A 22,775-nucleotide genomic window follows, 5' to 3' on the forward strand; every position below is an offset into this window, starting at 1 on the left:
CTGTAGCTATGTATCAGTAGAAGTCTCTGATATAGCTTTCCCTTATTCATTCACACTGTTATTCATTCACAGCGCCCTCGCAATTATTGGCATCCCTCGTTAAGATGTGTTCTTAGGCTTCTAATAAATTATTTTTTTGTAATAATAAATATTTTTAGTATATTAAATAATAATATAGGAAAACTATGCACAGTTTTAATTGTTTTTTTAGTGGGAGAAAAATACCACATTAAGAAATAATTATTGACACAATTATTTGGTAATGATTTGATTTAAAGGGTCCTGGTATTTCAAAGAGTTCATGATGCCATGCACCCTAACAAGGCCTTGGAAGAGAAACAGGCCCACAGCATCACCAATCCTCCCCCATACTTTACAGTGGGCATGAGGTGCTTTTCCGCATACTCATCTTTTGTGTTACGCCAGACCCGCTTAGAGTGGTTGTTTCCAAAAAGCTCTAACTTGGTCTCATCTGACCTAAGCACACAGCTGAAGTCCCAGTTCCACTTAGTGAACTCCAGACGCTTACGTTTATGCTTTTAAGTGAGAAAAGGCCCAAACTGCTCGCTGGCATGTAGATAGCACCTGATGGTTGTTATGGAGACTTTGTGAGCCCAAGATGCTGCTCTTTGATGCAATTCTCTAACAGTGAGCTTTGGATAACTTTTTACTTCTCTTACCGTCCTCCTCACTGTGCGTGATGACAAGGTAAACTTGCGTCCAGGCTGGTTGGCCACTGTTCCAGTTGTTTTAAAGTAGATTCTGAATAATTCCTTCTGAATAATTCCTCTGACTGTAGACACGGGCAGGTGTAGGCGCGTGGCTATGTTCTTATATCCATTGTCTGACGTATGAAGCTTCCTAGATTCTCTGATCAACTTTATAAAATATAGTAGAAATGACAATGCTTCAACTACATTTATTTTATAGGAACTGTTATGGGTTCCAATAATTGTGGAACAGGTGATATTATGAAAAATAATTATTTCGTGTCATTCAATAAAATTGAATTTATTTTAAGGCTTTTAACACATCTTAACCAGTGGTGCCAATAATTGTGGATGGTGCTTTATATATGACGGGGCATTCAGACCATGCCATTTTCATAACTACTTTCAAGCACATGTCTTAATTGTTGTCTCTTAAGTCTTTTGATTTTTTTGCCTGTCAATTAAATACGCTATCCTGTCCTCTTAGAAGCACTTCCAGTTTCTTTTTTTATGCACCAATGAAGCACCTTGTGTTTAAAAGGCATACATCGCCACTCATTTTACTAAGGAAGCAACTGTATGAAATTCAAGCATTGAAAGAGCATTTAACAGCATAATATTTTAAATAATTACATTATTGAAAATGACAATAGTGTTTTATTTTGATCTCTATCATTATTATTATTTTAAATAATATCCATCATTGATCATAATTAATAATTACCATTTTATCACCCAGAAACTGGATTTCTACTCAGAAGGGGTGCAGTGGGCTGTACCTGACGTGGCGTATGTGTGAGAGCAGCATGAGAAGGTGGGCAAGGCGTGCGGAACGCTGCTGAAAGCTCAGGCCTGTCTTAGAAATGGCCCACACCAGTGCATCAGTCACTGAGTCCAGCAGCTGCAGCAGCTTGGTCCTGCTCTGTGGCTCTTCTCCTCCTTCAGCCGCACTCAGACACATATCTGCAATGGCACACAACCATGTAGCCAGTTACACCACAGTCACATACTTCTTAAAAAGATTCAAAAGCAAAAGCCCAATGGTATTTCCAAGTAAACAGGGAAATGCACAGCGCTGTGTTTATCCTGAAAGTGTCTAGCTGACAGTAATGAAAAACAGATGGGGAAGCTCTTCAGCATCTAACTGGAAAGCCCAAAAGAATAGATGAGATAATTGAAAAGTTTAGCAGAATGACAGAAGAAAATATGATCTGGCTAAGATACACAAGAGGATCACAGCACTGCCGGTTACTTATGCATTTAAAATGAAACTGATATATGTGCTGAAAGCATGTTGAAATGCGTGTTGTTCTCATGAGACATTTACAGAGTGGGAGAGATTCCCTCGGTTGCCCTTGCCAACACTCCTTTCAATTACACTCAGGATAACAGTAAAGCTGCTGAAAGATATATGGTCTAAGACCATTTATAAAAGGGCCATGTTGGATTAAAGAGCACACTGTGATCCCAAACATACGTGTGCACACATACACACACACACACACACACAGAATGGATGAATGACCTCATGATATATGTGGTGTAACTGACATTTATACATAATTATTTATTATTTATATTACTACTTATAAAAAGTGAACAAATCTCAAGAAAGGGTCATTTGATAGCAAAGGGTGTTTTATAATTACATGTTCCCAAATAACTTGGAATCTTTAGTGAGTGTGTAAGGAAAGATCCAGTGAAATCCATTTGCAATTACAAGTAACTGAATCCTGTGGAATGATCTGGATTTCTGTATCAATGACAATAAAAATGGTATGATTATGATCTATATTATCACATATTAAACACAATCTAACTAAACTAATGCACACAAACAACTGTACTGGTTAAGTCTGTTATTGAGCACATTGAGTAAAAACCATAGTGCTGTGCACTGATTAGTTAAAGTGTTAATCCAAACATGGATTATCATTTATTTTCTCCTTCTTTATGGCTATGCCATGTTTGGACATTTTTCATTTTCTTTTAGTTTGATGTTGTCATTGTAACATTTCACTCTTTTACAAACAACAACTCAATATAAATTAGTGTATGTTTTCTCTACTTTAAACCCTTAAAATGTACAAATTGATTCACTGATATCACCACCAAAACACTGTCATTACTATACATACATGTCATTACTATCTGGATTATTTACAGGATTACAGTTTTAAAACATTTAACTTGTTATTAATGTTGTGCTGTTACATAAATAACTTCATGCAAATCACTATCAAATATATAAAATAATGTAATTTTCTATACATATAAACATTGTCTTGATATAATTATCACAATTATTTTTCAGTTAAGATCATAAAAATTATTTATATTTTCAGTTTTCCTTCATTGTTCAGACTGTTTTACATAGTTCATGGGCTTTACTGACAACTACCCTCCTCACATATTCACCTACCTCATTATGCTCACAGCTGTCTTTACATTTTCACTATTCATCACTGCTTACATAACCATTTATTAATACTTTATTTGTAATGACATCTTTACAAATAAATTTAGTAAAGATTTGTAAAGATCGTTATCTTTAATTATTGATTCTCATGGTTATGTTCCATTACTGATATTTCAATTACTATCTATTCAGTTTTTGTCTCCTCAAGTAAAGTGGTGAATATAAAATGATTATGAATATACAAATTTAAGCTTAAATACACTAGGCTGCACAACAGAACAAAACTGTAACAATAAATCAGTAGATCAATTTAATTTAATTACTTCATTGGATAGTGTAATAAGCAGTAGTGAGTGAGTAAATAACTTTTAAACCAATAAGAAATGTAACTATAATTTGACAATCTACAAACAGTGTACTCAATTTACTAATTGCTGAGATCTTAATCATTATTATTAATATATTAATAATGGGTGGTCAAGGACTTTTTAAGAGCATAAAAAATGTTTTAATAACAATAGGTACCCTGGTTGTCTATTACAATCTGCCCCAGCCATTTTGTTAATCCTGAATTTGTATGTAATTTAAATAAAAGCAGTTTTACAAAATATGTGGGTGCCTTGGTGTTAAATTAACTTGCAGGAACATTTTACCTTGCTGTCCATAATATTATTAAATATGCACCCGAAAACAATAATACATTTTCATTAAAACATTAGGGTAGTTTTATTATTTATAATAATAATTGTAATAATACATAAATAATTTTATATTATATATATTGTACATTGTATTTGTAGTTATAGTATATAATAACCAACTCATGATTAGTTAATAATTATGTAATAATTAGTAATAATCAATACTACCCTTTTAACTAGTTAAAAATAATAAATTATTATTATTATTATTATTATTATTAAACAAAAACAACTTGTTGGAGTAATCATATGTAGATTTTTATGAAACACAAACAAACTTACTAGAGTTGAGGAGGATCATGGCCTTGAGGCAGACATACTCCTCCCTCTGCAGCTTCAGCTCTCTGAATCGGGACGTGGCTGCCAGAAGCATGTCAAAAATCTCCACAAAGCCTTGAACACAGCTGCCCTCATCCCTGCCCAACAACAAAGAGTAATTAGCTTTACAGATGAGCTGTACCTAACGCCAAATAACATCATGTCCTAGGATTCTGCTCTAAGCCTTCTAAGGTTCAAAAAAAATTTAACAATCGGTCTGGATGCCAATATACAAAAAAAAAAACATGTTCATGCCTCCTCTATTTGAATGAATGCATAATGCATGCTTTCTATATTAAAATGTTTCACTTTAAGGTCCACTCGGGGCAATGGTGTGGTTTTATGTACCAATTAACATTCACAGTTATTTTTTACACTACCATTTTCCACATTCTGCTTATCTTTGGGGGGGGGGGGGGGGGGGGGGCACTTATCATTTCAATTGACACACTAGTCAGGGCAAAAAGGACAGTGTACCTCCAGGGAAGCAGCAAATATGAAAAAAGGAGGTTAGTTCTACACAAGAGGCAGTGAGTGAGCTTTGCCAGCAGAGTGGGATGGACCTTACAGATGTACATAGACAGCGGCTGTGGGAACTTCTGCAGCACTATGTTGACATCTTTGCGGCCTAAGAGACTTCACACAGACTGACTTAGCAATACTGGCAATACTGCACTGGTTTGGCTCTGCCCCCACCAGCTGTCGATTTTTTATGACACACAAAGGAGAAAGGAGAAGCAGCAAGCGAAAGTAAAAGCAATGAAGGTAAAAGCAATGAACGAGGGGTAACTGAAGGCCTTCAAACAGTCTGTGGGCAGCACTGGTGGTCCTGGTAAAAAAAGGACAATAGCTGGCATTCCCATGTGGACGCTGTCAGAAGGCCTGACTTACACAGACTTCCATGCGTTAATGACACACTGGATGAGCTTGCTGGCTTCAACAGCACATCAGATTTCTGGGGCATGTTTTGAGCAGAGCTGGAATACGGGCATGTGGTGCGGAAGTGGTCCACGCAGCAGAATATTATTATGTAATAATATTACAATTGTCCTCGCTCTGATAATGGCTTGCCAAAGTGAGCAATGAAAACCTACACTCTCCTCCTTTCTTTAAACTTTAAATGAATCTGAAACATTCAGTTCCACTGTATTCATTTCCAGTAGATTCTTGTTGCACTTTTTCTGACCCACATTTTTTCAGAACTAAGACAATCTGTTCCTAGAAGATATTTCCTAGAAAGACTCTTTTGGAAGGTATTCTGGTATACTGGTACTCTCTATCCTGCTGCTCTCATCACTTCTTAGAGCTGTTAATGTTTTATGGCTAACACACCAGCATCTCATTACTTTTTGAGAAGCACAGGGCCTAATTTTCATGTGATTTATACTAGCCATTACGCAGAGTGGCTGTCGGTGACAGACATGAGTTGGATGGTGGTAACTTGCCAGCCCTCTGTTTTGTGTGTAGAAGTTCACCTGGTCTTAACAGTGACACAGATGAGAAGGTATATATTAGAACAGTGACATTCCCAGCCCCATCCTCCCTCCTTGAGCTATCACAGCACACAGGCCCCTCTTAAGGGTCCCAGCAAACCAAATAGTCCAAGACATGGTCCCAGAACAGAGCATGACCATGACTGAAGTTTTCTTCTGCAACTGTGTGCTTCCTTAGGATGATGTAGAAAGGTAGAGGGTACCATTAGAGTACCATCGTGCTTAAAGAGTAGAGAGTACCATTAAGCTTGTCTTTCTAAAAAACAGCTTTTAGGAACAAAAAAACTTGTTTACTTCTGAGAAAATGCGTTTTTTAAAGCCACATAAGTGCGACAAGACTTAGTAAAAGTTACTGGGAATGAATTCAGCAGAAATGAATGGTTCAGATTTACTCTTATTCAGTGCTATGGGTTTGATTAAGAGAATAGAGTGTTACTCACTTTGGCAAGCCAATAACTCAGATACACGATCAGAGTGAAGATAGAAAGATCAAACTCTGGGACAGTTTGCAGGGCTAAAAAAAGTAGTAAGCATTACTGATGGAATCCAGAGAGACCAGCATGGGGGCCCATAGGTAAAGTGGACGCATGTCAAGGCCAATGCACTGGTTATCAGACATAACCTCTGACATCAACTCTCCTAACCCTTGGCCCATGGGCAGAAGCACACATACAGGCACATACATACACAGACACACACCAAGAGCAATGTTTTATCCTCAGTCTGCTATGAACTTCAGTCATATCACAATTTTCATATCATACCAACACTTGGGCACAGACACGGCTTAAAAATAGGGGTATGTTTCATACCTCCTGTCCACTAGGGCAGTGCTAGAAGTGGATGCCTCTCTGCCGTGCCACGGCAAATGGAGGATGTATGATAACAAAGTCATTCACGTGACACAGTCACATTTGGGTACAGGATGAACTGACCAGATGAGGGACACCTAAGTTCTATTTTGTGTAGTTCTTCCTCATAAAATTCAAAGTCAGTTAAACTACGAGTTAGCACAAGCTGTGATGATGTGACCAAAATCACATGTCTCAAATATCTCACAGGAAGCACTACCTGTAAAAACCACCCAAAGGGCAGTGACATAGCGTGTAGACAACATTAATTAGTTTAGGGTTTTTCAGGATGTGTTCATGATATGTTTGTTTATCAAGAAATATTAAATATTATTTGTTTTAGAAAACATTGCAAAAACGTGGGACAGAATGATTGCCTAATGTAGGACAGATCTAAAAGTACTTCGGTCAGGTAAAATGCATGCAAGGTCTTCTAATGGATTGCTAATGTCTTTTTAGAAAAACATGGCTGTCACGCCAAAACTGTATCTACAAATGGCAACTTTACAGGAGAAGAAAAAACCTTACTTAACTTTTAATGGAAGTCAGTGTAAAAAGACTTTGGAGCATTTTTGTTGATCCATTTATCAGGATTTTAACTGACAGATTCAAATTATATCCGAAAGTGAAAAATAACTAAAATAATTGAGATTCTTGTGTGATGGCTATGAAATGTATCAATAATATTAAGAGTTTACTGTAACAAGCAACATCCCCAGCTATAAGTCTAGATTCCATAACAGAAAATACAAAAATATTGTGATAAAGTGAAACAACTACACATTGAGTTTTACTGACCTAAGAAGTTTGTATTACATGAATGGACATAATGTAGGCCTTTTAACACTGACTACAAGTACTATATCAACAACACAATATTAGCCCGAAGCCGTTGGATTTTATCACATAAGAACTGTCACAGTACCTCACTTTCACATACCAAACTCTCATTATCAACACACGCGGCCATCTCCCAGGCACATTTATTAAGTAGAACAGCAAATATCAGCAACATAACACAGATATAATTACATCTATACTATGCTTCTGATCAAGACTTCTGAACAATTCTCTACTGGAGACTATTGTCATTGTTTGTCTTATTGGGTGGTTTGGATGATGTGGATTAAGCATAATCTTAGACAAAATTGCAGTGGCAGTGGCTTACTTCGGGTCTGGGAAACTGGCTCTTTTGACATAGAGAAAACAGATGCGTAGAAAATGTGGGACGAATGCATAGCGTTGTACCTGTTGAGAATGAGATCGGGGGAAAAGATGAGCTTCCCAGGATGATTAACAGATCTCCACATCAGCCCCAGCATCAGCACTTCTAACCAACAACATTCCAATAGGTGGACCTGGTCAAAGAGGCAGAGATCCAAAAACCCTGCACACACACAAAACATAGCATTGCAAAACTTATACTACACATGTGTAGAAATCTGCCTCTTCTGAAATCAGTGATACTAATATTCCCCTCTTTACTTCAGGAACAGAATCAGAATTACTTTAGTTTACTATGTATTTCACAGTAGGTTGGTACAGTATGAATGTTTGCCCATTATGTTACAGTACGGGTTTCGGTGTTATATGACATATAACAAATATATCATAAACAGTCAAGACCAGTGGTTCCCAACTCATGACTTGCTCCTAACATACCTGATCCAGCTAATCATCTAATTACCAAGTCCTCCCATTAGTGTAAGAGCACTAAACTAAAGTGGGCACTGCAGAGGGCCTCCAGGACCACGGCTGGGAACCACTGAAGCAGAGACACATACTGTTGAAAGTTTCCAAAGATTAGATATTAACTGAAAGAAGATGAAATAGGATTTGTTAAATTCCCTTCCCAAAGGGAAGTGGTGAGAGGAGTTTGGCTCAGTCTTGGGAGGTAGGCGATTTAAACCAAATGGTTAGAAATGACATGGGGATGAATTGCTGTGTAGAAAAGCATCATCAGGGCCTGTGGCAGGTGAATTCCTTTCATTCTCAGCACATTTAAAAAGCATTAGCTTTTTTACTGTGGTCCTATACTTTATACACTGCACTGAATACAGTTAACCAGGACTGATTATGCCCTCATAGTTCCAATAGATCAACAGATAGTTGATCAGTGGTTTTTAAAACCATCATATACACAGAAAAGCATACAGTTGTGTAATTTACTGCAAATACAATAATCATATTGTCTTCCTCTACTAGGGGATCTCTTCTATATATTTTGAAACAGAAAGACCAATTCTTTTGTTTTTGCGACAAACTGGGACATCTGTTGTTTTTGAGATAAATAGATAAATATAAGCTGAGAGATGAGAATTTCTGATTTTAATTCTGGATATTCACATGTAGATGTAAATTTTAGAACATAAAAGCTGAAACTCTGATCTGTTATTTCATATTCATCTATATTCACCCAAATGTCTTCAAAAACAGATGTAATAATAACTGCCAACTCTAACTCTACTAGTGTCTTGTTAGCTATGCCTCAATGTGTCTTTACACAATTCACAATGTTGGCCCGAATACCAATATTAAAAAAAGAGAACTTTGGAACATTGACTTTGCCACTGCTGCTTCAGAGATAAGGCTCCACTCAGCTGCTGTGTTGTTATTAAATGCTAAAACAGCCATGCAGAGCATGAGTGCTTGTTAGCAGCTGAATGTTCTCATTTGCTTCCATTCCGTTTTAGGAATAAGCTCTAAATAGCATCTTTCATTCCGTCCAATTTGACTAAGCAGCTAGCAATATGAGTGAGTTTTCATAGCAGCCTTACAAAATAAACAACAGATTCTTTTCTCAAAATATGAAAACTAAACTCTGAACAACATATGCCTTTGACCAGATGTTCAGTGGTGATCAAATACAGGATTAAAATATGCACAACCAACACACATATACAAACCTGGGATCTTCTTGGCCCAGCTGATCATGTGGACGAGTTCTTTGTCAGCCAGGTTAGTGAGTGACATCATGATGTTAGCCTCAGTGAAGGGCTTCTTCATGTCCTTCATTAGATAAATGTCTGGTGGTTCTGCCTCTGTGATTCGGGCTATGAGCTCCTCTGGGCTCAGTGCTGCAGCAAAAACGTCCTTTGGCCTGATGGGTCGGTCTCCTCTGCGCTCTGCTTGCCTATGACTGCCCGTCACTACTCTGGCAGGGAACCGTGTCGCCCTTCTTTGCTGCGGGCCTCCGCGACTGTAGGTGCCACGGTCCCGACGCGTACCTAGACACAGAAACACACTTTCTGATCTTTTCTGAAAGCTTGACTGTAAAAATATGGGTTTACAGTAATACAGTATTTTTTTCTCTGAAGATTTCTAACAAATGAGACCACTACAAAAAGACTCAATACAAAAAGATTCTCACTGGCAATCACACTATCCTGATTGGTACAAACTTTTACAGAATGTTTAACATTACACACAACACTTTTATTTATCCAAATATATTCTGAGCGTTTAATACAATGACCAATGACCAATAAATGACCAAATATTATGAAAATAGCAAATAAATAAATAAACCTATACTTTTTTTGTGGCCATATGTCCTTATTATATTTGTCAGAGGTTTACATACAATGTTAACCATGAGTTTTTTCAACATTTCAACCCACCAACTCGATCTTATCTCTTACCCCAGAAAAGGACCAGCTCAAAGAAATCACTGAACGCTCAATATTGCCATGATGTTCATGTCTATGCTGAGCGTATGTAACCTTCTGACTGCCAATTCAATAAACACCTAAAACCTAAAATCAACTTCATTAAAGAATGAATCTCATAGATAAAAAACACTGCACAAGCAGAGAGGGACAACAAATTAGTTTCCATAGCAACAAGGGTTTAATTTAACCATGTGCTAATGAATTATTTTTCAGTCGTGAGGAAGCCATCTGAGATACTCACCTGTGCTACCATGTTCTACAAAATGTTCTGTCCACACGACTAAAAAAAGCTAACAAACGTCATCAAAGCAAAACACTGTGTATGCACAAAATATCTAGACATTGTCATGAATCATTTTCCTGTGTGTGGGGTGAGGGTACATTTTAATACGTGTGTGTGTGTGTGTGTGTGGGTGTACAATAAATAAACATAATTACATGAACAATAAAAGCAATTCCCTTATCGCCTGAGATACGCCAGTATACTGCTTGATCAAATCAGGTGATAAAGATAACAAAGTCCAGACCGAGAGTTTTAAAAACAAAGTCCATTATTTTGCATGGCTTTGCATGGTAGTGACCTACCCACTAGAAGCAGAACTACCACAAAATGATGAATGTAGGGTCATTAGTTTGCATTTTCTATTCAGGGAATCAAAGTATCAGAGCTTTTTTACACCACAGTACAGCTTAAACAAAGCATACCCCACAAATTCATCATATGCACTCGAAACTGCATTTTCAAACTACTACAATTTTTGTTAGACAAATGGCAAATCTGGCAAAGGACCAGTGAGTAAAAGGTGTCTATCATTAATATAATGTCATGCTTCTGGTTGCCATAGCAACCCTGCAGCTCAAGTCCTTTCTATTTTACAACCGTTTAATACAGTTTCACTAGGCCGTTTTCACAATGTCCTAACAGTGTCACAGTACTGGTTTTTCTGGTGGTTGCTGCTAAGAATTCTGAGTAGCTGCCCCCCCCCTTCCATACATTTTGTAGGATGGGACATTTACATTTAGCGCCTGTGCACTTACCACATTTCATCATCCCCACTTCGTAGCACTTGCGAAGGCGACAGGCCTGGCAGCTCTTGCGGCGGTTCTTATCAATGGTGCACTGGTTGGTTGCAGGGCAGATGTAGTCATTATGGCCTAATGAACCAAAAACAGCTGTAAACAGTTGCTCAGAGTACATAGCCACTCTATAAACCTATACAAAAAATAATCTAATATACATAATCAGAGGCCTGTGCCAGTGTAAGCTATGCTAAGAAATCTTAATGACAAAGTCTGTGTGTCCCCCCAAAAGCTGAGATAACAGGAGAAGCAAACCTCCTGTTGTTTAAACTAAATGTATAAACTAAACTAAATAGCACAGATAAGGGAGTGCAGCAGGTGTCTGGCTGCAGTGCAGCTGAGGGCCTCTGAGAGAATACATTAGAAAAACAAACAACAACAGAACCTAACGGCATTACTGGCTCCAGTTAAACTCTTAAGAGGGAACACTGTGCTGTGCTTCTGAAAGCCCTCGAGGCTGGAAACCACCTCAAGATCCCAGACAAGAGACAGGAGGGTCTCATTAAGATGGCTGAGGAGAGAAGGCATATTAGGACAATGAGGTGTGTGTGTGTGTGTGTGTGTGTGTGTGTGTGTGTGCAAGGTTTTTAACCTTTAAAATGTTCACTTTGTGGCCTAAACAGCAGAATAGGATGAGTGAAATGGTAGAAGCTGCCAGGTCACAGTGACAAAGTTAAACACTGCAAACAAGCCCATCAGAGTTGGAAGGGGTGGACGTTGCTTATAGGGTGCAGTTTGGTTATGACAATGAAAGAGTCACCTGTACAATAACTATCGCTTGCATGTTTTACCAAGAGATCACTGCATTACTGAAGTATAGCAGGCTGCTGTCGGAAGCATGTTACCTTGGATGCTCCTTTTGAAGAAGGCTTTGCATCCCTCACAGGACCAGACGCCATAGTGGTAGCCAGAGGCATAGTCGCTGCACACGGCGCAGAAGTGCATGTCTGTTTTACTTTCCATAGAGCTTAAGTTCTCCCCACACTCCGCTGACCTTTTCCCTATTGGTTTGCTGGGGAAGAGGGAGAGTGCAAATCAGGTCTCATTGAACATAGTTTACAATACTCTATTTAAAGCAATAGAAACATCACATGAATGCAGATTAGCTTTTCCCCACTATGTAATCCACCAGACAAGATGCCCTTAATGTATAAACTTTGCTTCTTGAGGTTCACACTGGAACTATTAGGCTCATCTAGCTATCAAGCACTGTGCGCACTCAACGGTTTAATCATCACACACTTGTCAAGTGGCTATATAGGATATAGGTGATACAAACTAGCTACTGCTACTGTTTCATGCTACATACATGTCAATTGGCTGTACTGTCCAAAACAAATATCGTCAAGTACATATTATTACATATCACATAATACTGCACATAATATGCAATGTGCCATAATTATAATATCAGACATTTTAGTATATTGAATTTCCATGTTTTACCTATAGTACCTATAGTATTTTTTGCATGCTGAACTTGCTTCTCAACATCCAACTAATCCTAAATCTATCAAAGAGGTCTAGGCTCTAACAGGTCTAGACTCTAGAGTTGCCACAGCCAACACCAGGAGTTTCAGTATTTTGATTAAACAGGTTTTTTCTTTTTGTCTGGTCTTCTTACAGTGTACAATCAGACAGAAACACCTGTAGATGTTTTCAGATCTGAATTGAGCGTGAAGCATGGGGTCTGAAGTCGTGGTGGTCTACCAGGTCTTACCATTGTTAGGAGTTTTATTTTTTTGTTAACTCAAACTTTGGAATCTCCTGTTTGTTTACTTACTTTTATACTACTGGACCCTTCCTATATTGCCAAGCCTCCTATATAGAAATATATACCGTAAAACAAATGTTCTAAAAAAATCCCAGACAGAGGAGAGAGAAGACAGCACCTACAGCATAATGATCCAAAACAGGTTTCAAAATGCACAAGCAAAAGCCATTCTCTAGAAAGAATATGTCAGAATAATATTGTTTTATCATTTTTTTGGAATTACAGACATTTCTACATAGTCCCTCCATTTTGACAGGTTCTAAAGTAACTGGGCCTAATAAGCAATTGACTGATATGCAATATCATGGCCAGGTGTGGCCTGTTCCATCATTCATTTATTACAAATCAATGCTTGGCAACACCAAAGATAGATGACATCTAAAGTAGATGATCTTTTGGTACAGAAAAGCCTCTCAATATAATCTAGTCAAGGCAAGAACACTCTCAAGGGCGTTGGCATATAACTGTCAGACCAAGAGCTGCCTCAATGAATGTAAAAAAACTTCAAGATTTGTTTGCTTAATAGCAGAAAGATTAGGGTATGTACTGGTGCACTGGTGTTTATTGATGATATGACTGCTGTAAGAAGTAGCACGATGAATTCTGAAGTCAAGAACAATGGCATGGCAAATGAGATGTCTGTTGGGGAGGAGGATCATTGTGTGTGTACACATAGAAACAGAGGCCTGCATAGCAGAGGATGCAGTAGAACACCCTCTCTCTCTCTCAGGTCCAGGCACCTGCCCTTTCCCTAATCTTAAGAAACTGGCACCATCATCAATAAACCATCCTTTATCATCTAATATGACTGACTGTACTTCCTTATGGCTGCAAAATAACTTTTAACATCAAAATAAATGTTTTTAAATAACAGTGAGTCACCTGACCTCAACCCAATTGAGCAGCTTTTCACTTACTAAAGGCTAAACTAAAATCACCCATAAAAGACTCACAAACAAGCGGCAACTTAAGACAGAGGAAATAAATGCTTAGCAAAGCATCTCAGGGGAGTACACTCAGTATTTGGCAGTGTCCATGGATTCCAGACCTTAGACCGTCATCGACTGCATTTGCAAAGCGCAATGGTCATGTGAGGCAAAGATTAAGTTTGACCAGAAGTACATTTTATAAATGATTGTGTACACTCCTTCTAATGAATGCATTCAGCCATTTTTTAGGTTGCACTTACTGCTGACATATATGTGTAAACACACATAGCTTGTCTAGTCTCTGCAGGACAACAGGACTCTCTGGAGCAGATGAACATGAACATTGAGACATGGAGAAACTAAAGAAGAAACTGTGTCCTCTGGAATGAATGTGCACTAGCCAATACTTTTGGGATGAGTTGGGGGGGGGGTTGGAGATATGAGGTGGTGATCATCCAACATCTTGACCTCACTACCACGCTTGTCTCTGAATACAATCCTCATATAAATGCTCCAAAATGTAGTACAAAGCTTATCTTGGACAGTAGTAGGACAACAAAAGCAGAATAAACTCTTTTTAATACTATTCGGTTTCATTCCGGAAGAAACAATGAATGAGCAGGTGTCTCTATACTTTTGTCCATATAATGTACTCCTTGGAGGAGTAAAGGTGAAGCATTGAAATTAAAGAATAGTGTAAAAACTGGTAAGCATTTATGGTGGTAGCATGCTCTGGGACTATCAGAAGAAGAAGGAGAACTCAGAATTCTTTAGCCTAACCTTAAACCATCAGCTAGACCAGGTGTGGGCAACCTAGGGCCGGAGTCCAGCACAGTTTGCTAATGTCCTTGCTCTAACAGACCTACTAAAGCTGAGAATACACAGGTGAGCGAATAACGTGTTCTTGAGCAGGAACCGGAAATGCTTAGGACTCTGGATTGTAGGGTGTTCAAACAGGACAATCAAAGCTAGTTGTGGAATAGATAAAGAAGGCTAACATTAGGCTTTTGGAATGGGCAGTCCTTAAAATGTGTGTCTGTGTGAGAAACCAACAAATCTGAATGATAAGTGTGGTCAAATATCCAACCAGAATTCTTCCAGAAGCTTTTATGGCTACAAAATGCATCTTGACAAGATGCAACAGAAGGACTGTTTTACTTTGTATGTATAATTTTGACCCTGTGTTGATTTCAGAAAACCCACAAAATATTAATATTACATAATTATCTTGGGTAATAAAAAAATATTTAAAAAAAAAACAGTGCCATGACGTCCATGTCCCTTATGAGTGTATGTACAATTCTGACAACAACTGTATATAATGTATGTACATGTTGAAGTGTGGGATGCTTTAGGTGTGCAGCTGACCCAGAGCCAACTGCTTTATATAAGCATCCATTACTCTTTAACTACATAAGCCTTGTAGCATCCAGTGCAGAACTAAAGAAACACACTTTAAACACCCAACCTTTTGCAGTCACATTTGCAATTGTATAAAACAATATAAAGTTAACTATGTTCTATAATACTCTTTAAAGTATGCAGATAATAAGAATGAATTAAGTCTCTGTACAGGAAGTGAAATTTACCTGTTCTCCTCAGGTATGTAGTCCTGAGCCATAAGCTCTTGCCAGGCTCTGCTGCTGAGCTGGTTCTGTTGAGGGTGGGTCTGGGAACGATGCAGAGTCAAAGAGGACACATGGTTGTGAGGGGGCCAAAAAAGGGTGGGGCTGAGGGACTGTCGTGCTGACGGGCAGTCGGAGAGGGGTGTGCCACTATAACTCAGCAGAGTGGGACTGTAGAACGGCAGGGAGGCGAAGTCGTGGCCGAGGTCCGTGTAGGGCGAGGGAATGCAGATGGGGTGACTCTCCAGGGGCAGGACGGGAGAGGAGGAGGCGTTAAAGACGGGGGAAAGCACCCGACCATCCACCCTGCTTGAGTCTACCTCCTGCAACTGCAGCAGGGGGGCATCTCTCTCTGGAGATTTAGACATGATGATTCAGGAGAGGTGTAGGGCTATCGCATTATCAGCGGAGGAGTGCAAGAACAGTGGGACCAGGAGAATAATCCTCAATCTGAAATGAAGGCCTGCAAAAGCATTCAGGCTGAATGGAGGGCTACTGCATCTTCTTCAGTACACCTTCCACCTTCCACCTATAATGCAGAAAGAATACAATACCCTCAAAAAACAGAACACAGATTATATATATATATATATATATATATATATATATATATACACAATCTACATATGTTTATGCAGGCGGGTTTCTGTGCAACCTCATTACAGAGATGTGCGCACAACCAGGGGGCAGAAAGCAGCACTCTTCACACTAGAGATCAAAAATGCAGAAAAGATGGATTGAACATTTGCAATATTCTGAGGGAATCACATCCATTTGCCAAAAATCGTAGAAAATGAAAAAGGAAACAAACAGGGAAAAAAACAGATCCAGCTCTGAGACTGAATCTTATTATTGAGTAAATAAAAGGAATTTACAACCAACAGACTAACATTACAATCTAGTGACCGGCTAGGAGCCCCCTGGAAAACCACCTATATATATATATAGGTGTGTGTGTGTATGTATATGTCACACAATGTTTTATCTGAGTAATCACATCTACACTAATACTATACTACTATACTACTAAATGTACTACTATTTTTTTTCTTATAGCATCTTAGTGCAGTTTTGAGAACTTCAGCCTCTAACACGACAAAGCTCAGACACAGAAGCTTTAATAGAGAAAATGCTTTAACAACTTTTTAAAAGTAAAATAGAGGAGCAGGTATGTGAGAGAATTAGAGTTAGTTGTGAGATTTAAACCATATTTTAGTATAAATCAAATGTACAGTAGCGACGCTGTGTTTATATGGCTAAAGAAAACCACTAATACGTCACTAGGCTCTGTAATACATATATCTGTAATATTTATTTTGGATTTTTTTCATGATGAATGACTCAACAGAAATCCCACAGAAATGAATCTGTGATTGCTCAGAAACTTAAAAGAGCCAACATATTGTTATTTCAGCCGGCTAATTTTCATAATGCAGCCATCTGTGATATCAGTATTGTACTGACCGATATAACAATAACGTACAGTTGTGACGAGCACAAAAGACAAACAAACGACAGAACAGCACAGGCTGAACGCTGAGAGGCCAGTAGCAGTCGCAGGTTTGAAAACACGCTCCGACCTGAGTTAATAATTGTTTAAATTCTACTCATACAGCAGAGTGAGACTGGGTGACAAGCTCTGACTGGGAGTCACACTAGGACTCTTTCGCATTAAACCATACGATATAACACGACCTAACAATGAGCTGACAATCAACACAAGCAGCAATGAATAAAACATAACCTTCTCTGAATTACACATTGCAAAGATTGAGGTAAAAACTGTGCTGCATCAATATCTTGAAAGAGTGCTGGGTTGTGCAAATTTACTCAGCAACTTCAGAAAAAAATTACACAGAAAAATGTCAAGCACTGAACTTTCCACCCACTGTTGGCAGTTGTAGGTAGTGGGACCGTTAATCTAAGCTGAAGTCTCAAGGGCTTCATATTTGCTTTCAGGAAAGTGTACTTTCCTGCTCTGCAGAGACACAGATCACACAGCGTACCCACTTAAAGCAGAATTAAGCAATAATTATAGTTCTCAGTCAACACAATTAGAATCAAAGATAAACAGAAAACGTCTTTTGTGCGTGCTATGATTTCTATTGTCAACCTCTGCCAATAAAACAAAGAAATGATATGCCGCTCTAATCACGCTGTTATTTCACTGTATATTTATAATACACAGAAGAAGCTACAGAAACCAGAGTAACCAGAGTTAGACAGACGTATTTGAAAATCTACTTACCTGCACATCCCTATTTCCATAACTAGAGAGAATCAAAAAGCAATCTTAGTTTGCCAAGGACTTTTGAACCTGTGACAAGGCACGATGAGGTGCCTGGCCGAAAGAGCTCTAGTGTTTAAGACAGAGATTCCAATCCAGTTGAGTGAATAAGTCAAATGTGGGACATGTTTTGCCTTTTAGATTCTTAGAATGTATTGTGATATGTGATAAGGGCCACTCTGAATTCTTTAAAAAAAGAAAATACCGATATCACACTAGTAACAGGGGGTAGACATATTATTACTCCTTAGACCTGCTTCTCCTTATGTGGGCCACTGAAAAGTCAACATTAAAAGGCCTAAATTACATTAATTTATGTAATAAGAACTTCTTAGGTCAAGCAAAATGTGTAACTCCATGTAGCTTTATCACTTACAGCGTTTTTGCTGTTTCTAACTCTAGATCTTATAGATGTGGATGTAATGTTAGAAAAGACAAGACTACAGTTTTGATACTTTTTTCACTGTAATGCAAATTCTTGTCTCTACATTTTTGCCATTTTTCACTTTTTTAATGTAAATAAATAAATGGACCAATAGAAACATTTTTTTTCTATTGACTTTCACTGAAGATTAAGAAGGTTTTTGTGCAGTGGATACAGAATGGAAAAGAAAGTCATACTGGAAAGAGCCTAAAAGTACATCTAATTCATTCACTTTTACCAGAAGCTGCTCCGGATCATACTCACAGACTCTGTCATTACTATCTGAATAAAGGGGCATGGCAAGATGGATACTTTAACACAGAAAAATTTGCAATAATTTGACATGTAAACTAAGCAGTCAATTGTAGATTTAATTGATAAGTTCCCTAAAATGACTACTGTGCAGTACAAGTGTTCTCTCAGCTGAGCAGTGTGCCACATACACACGATGGGCCGATATTTCTGAGAGCAGATCAGGTCGTATCCGTGAGTTAAGGATTACAGTAGCTCTGCAAAAGACTCCTCAGTCACAGAAAAGTCTCTCTGGCATTTGCGCTTCGACACAGAAATGAATTATGATTCTAAAAATGTTTTTTACTCATGTTTTATGTGCGCAGAGAACTGTGGGTAACTGAGGAACGGGGAGGATACATTGGTCGCGTATACAAAGGGTCCTTCACTTCGGAACAGCCTTCTATGACGTATTAGCCGAGAAATGCAGCTTGCCTCGGCTGCAGCCTAGGCTTCGGATCGCAGCTTAAATATCAGAACACAGCAGAGCTAATAAACACCACTAATGATGCAAAATAGCAAACAGTGCAGACCACATTTAACCACCACCAAAAGTACCGAGGCAACAGTCAGAAAGCTATAGCAACCACATCCAAAGTGATGGAGTTTTTATCGCCACATAAGCAGCCCTTTTTGGTTGTGTTTCCACACTGAGCTCCACAGTGCAGTTCGGCACAGGAATTCACATGCTTTCTCAGTGAGTGCTTGGGGGTCCACAGCGTTTTAAATGGGTTTGATTCTAAAACGTAAAGAACGTTCTTGATCTTGAATGTTTTCTTTAATCTTGAAAGACAATGGACAGAACAAGTCTGCCTGGAAAGGTTAATATAACTTTAGCATCCGACTGATCATCCCAAAAGATAATCTGCGATTGGTGACAAAAACACTGCTCGGTCCATCTCTACACTGAAAATAAGTTCGCTTCAGACAGAGGAAATCTCTCGGCCAATGGTGCATACCAGAAACAAAAGCCCAAGGCCGCAGTGCTGTCCCCCACTCCAGCTTCCCTCACTCCCTTCTCTGAGGCGGAAAAAGGATAAGGGAGAGGCAGAGAGGGAAACCATTCCCTAAAGAGGAGGACTGGGAACCAGGCCTACTGCACTTCCAGCCCTGATAAGAAATGTATGTCACATTCCAAAAATCTGAAAAAGCCACATCATGCCTTTGATCAGATTTACAAGCATCACATGTATTGTAACTGACCATAACCCACGAGCCAATTCAGCTCAGTGCTGTCTGAAACAAGTGCTTGAAATCAGTGTTCATGTGAATGTAGGGAGCACTGGCAGTGAGCTCTTATTATATTAAAATGGGTATAAAATGTGCTTTGATCTGAAGATGATTAATTAACGTAATAAGCTGATGCTTGTTAGAAATTTGTCTTCTCTGAACTTGAAAGTTCTAACAGTCATTGAACTTCAAAACTGATTAGATTGCACACATCATCTTTCTATCTTTTTATTAATATTATTAGTAATAGTGATTCTATTATTGCCAGATTTGAAAGACCAATTAGAAGACCAATAATTCACTACAGTGTGCATTTTTGGCATAAACCTTGACACTGAAAATACACAGACTCATACCAGTATAACTGAATTATATTAGATCATGGCAACTTTTAATGTACTAAACTCTTATCAGAGATTTACACTCCTAAAGACAAGCAAGCAAAGTGGGAATTGGGGAAAGCCGCTGTTTAAGCCACAAATGTACCAAAAAATAAGACATATTCTGACATGAATGTGCTGGAATAAGAGCCTTTTTATTTGGTACATGATCCCGGCCATGGACAACACATTGAAAGAAAAAGCAGATATATCCTTCTAATAAGTAAAAAGGAAAGAAGGAAGGAATAACAGCATAAATCCACGATGTTTCCTGCTAACGCTTTCATTTTTGTCTTTCTTCTCTGAAGACTTTAGAGAATAAATTCTACAAACTGCACAATTTGTTGGCACATCATAATAAAAGAGCTTCTCATGAATTAGACAACATTCCTAATTTGCTGGAAGATACACTATGCAGAGTACAGAAACAGATCAGCCTAAGGCAATCGACCTTCGGGCTATTTTTGTCAGACAGGACACCCCCACGAATCAAGTACCTTGTGTTCTGAGGCAAAGGGAATCTGTAGAATGTCCAAAGAACAGTAATAAATCAAGATGTTTTAAGCTCCCTGAAATTCAGTCACAATGTCTCACAGACTTCCATCTACAGTGTGTTTATCTCCTTTCAGACTGCTTTTTTAAAACTGGGGCATTAAGTATATTTGGCACAAATGCATGTTTTCTAGATTGTATAATTAAAGTAGTTCCTGTGTAGTTGATCTACCGGTATGATAATTCCCGAATACAGTACACTATGCGACCCGAATAGTACGCAGCAAATGAATCAAATCAAGCAAATGAAAGATTACGGATATCAATTTAAGATCACTGACCAGCTGTAAGTTCAGTACATGTGCAGAGTATAATGAAATGTATGTATGAGGTATAAAAATCATTATATTAATAATTTTAATATATATATATTTATGATTCACTATGTGACTTTTACAGTGGTAAAGTGACTTTTTTTTTACAGTGGTGACCATTCTTAAAAGGGATCATAACATCTACAATGAAAGTATACCCATTTTATGAATAACCCAGATATTTTATGTATAACCCAGAGATTGTATGTATAACCAGAGGACCTGATATTATATAATATTAATAAAATAAATAATTTTGGTTGGTGTGGCGCAACAGATAACACCACTACCTGCCACTGAGCTACCACACCATGTTAGAGACTGGGGTTTGATTCCCGGTCTGGGTGACTGTGCTGCACTACACCAATGAGAGTCCTTGGGCAGGACTCCTAACACTACACTGACCCACCTCTGTAATACCAGTAACCTTGTAAGTCACTCTGGATAAGAGCATCAGCTAAATGCTGTAAATGTAAATGTAAATAATAAAATATTATTAATAAAATATTAGTAATTATGTACAAATTATTGTTGTTGTTGTTGTTGTTTTACTTCACTTAACAGGGTTTTGCATGTACGTCTCTACCACCTTGATTTCACAACCAGCAGACAGTGTGTATTCATGAGAATAACGCAGCTTGCAGGGGCATCCAGCACTTCTAACACCTGGTTTCTCTCACCAGCACTGTGCGCGATTCTGACTTCCTCTACAGTTTCTCTACAGTGATCAGAAGTTGCACACCTAACCCCTCTAAATGACTCTGCTGACATCCTAACGTCTCATTTGCGTTACACTGATGAACATTAGTGAAACTGGCCCCTAACTGCTAACACGCCTCAGAGAGACTGACTAACAGATGTTCACTAACGCGTGCAGACGTTCACACACCGACAAACGAGCACAGCAACAGCGAAGCTGCCTACCTGTAGTGTCGGTGTCAGCAGTACGAACAGGCGGCTCTTCCTCACAGTTGCGCGGGGAAAGACTTGACAGATGCGCTCTCTCTCTCTCTCTCTCTCTCTCTCTCTCTCTCTCTCTCTCTCTCTCTCTCTCTCTCTCTCTCTCTCTCTCTCTCTCACTCTCCCTTCTCTCTCTCTCTCCTTCTCTCTCTCTCTCCCTTCTCTCTCTCTCTTTCTCTCTCTCTCCTTCTCTCTCTCTCTCTCTCTCTCTCTCTCTCTCTCTCTCTCTCTCTCTCTCTCTCTCTCGAGTTCGCAACCTGCTCCAAACTAAGCGAACCTATCAAATAAAAGCAATAACCAGGCTTCACCCAAAGCTGCCCGATCCCCACTCTGTGTGTGTGTGTGTGTGTGTGTGTGTGTGTGTGTGTGTGTGTGTGTGTGTGTTTGTATCTAAGCTAAGGACTGAACGCCGACTAAGCCTCTCTCCGCACACATTACTTACTTATCCTCCAGCGCTGCGTCACAGCCCCGCCCACCACAGTCACCCCCGACCTTTGTCATAGAGAATGAGGAGAGCACAGGGCTGAGCAGTAGAAGAGGCTGGACTGCACTCAGGTCAATAAAATGTGTTACTTTTATTCATCAGAATGTAACATACGTGGTTATTGCTCTCTTAGTTTACTACTTCAAACGCAATGAAGCTTTTAGACTGTCCTGGGGTGTTTCTTAGACCCAGTGCAGGTGGTGGGAGACAGGAGGATGACAGCCAAGCGGGCATCCATGCTGGAGAACAGCTCCCACCCCATGCAGTAGACTCTGGCGGCAC

General features: G+C 38.9%; 1 protein-coding gene across 2 annotated transcripts in view; it reads right to left on the minus strand.

Annotated features, from left to right (window-relative positions):
- The window catches only part of esr2a (estrogen receptor 2a), a 29,780-nt gene extending 7,377 nt beyond the window's left edge, over positions 1-22,403 (minus strand). Inside the window, exons 1-8 of one of the 2 annotated variants that reach the window (XM_072682791.1) lie at positions 21,974-22,403; positions 15,536-16,100; positions 12,089-12,255; positions 11,202-11,318; positions 9,399-9,719; positions 7,741-7,879; positions 4,113-4,246; positions 1,490-1,673 (exon numbers count right to left, since the gene is read on the minus strand). In XM_072682791.1, coding sequence (XP_072538892.1) covers positions 1,490-1,673; positions 4,113-4,246; positions 7,741-7,879; positions 9,399-9,719; positions 11,202-11,318; positions 12,089-12,255; positions 15,536-15,939 — 1,466 coding nt within the window. In that variant the 5' untranslated portion in view covers positions 15,940-16,100; positions 21,974-22,403. Of the gene's footprint in view, positions 1-1,489; positions 1,674-4,112; positions 4,247-7,740; positions 7,880-9,398; positions 9,720-11,201; positions 11,319-12,088; positions 12,256-15,535; positions 16,101-20,680; positions 20,701-21,973 lie in introns of those variants that run through there. The other variant, XM_072682798.1, reaches the window with a different exon arrangement.
- Between the last annotated feature and the right edge of the window lie 372 nt (positions 22,404-22,775).

This window comes from Salminus brasiliensis, chromosome 1 (assembly GCF_030463535.1).
Source record: "Salminus brasiliensis chromosome 1, fSalBra1.hap2, whole genome shotgun sequence".
NCBI classification, from domain to species: domain Eukaryota; kingdom Metazoa; phylum Chordata; class Actinopteri; order Characiformes; family Bryconidae; genus Salminus; species Salminus brasiliensis.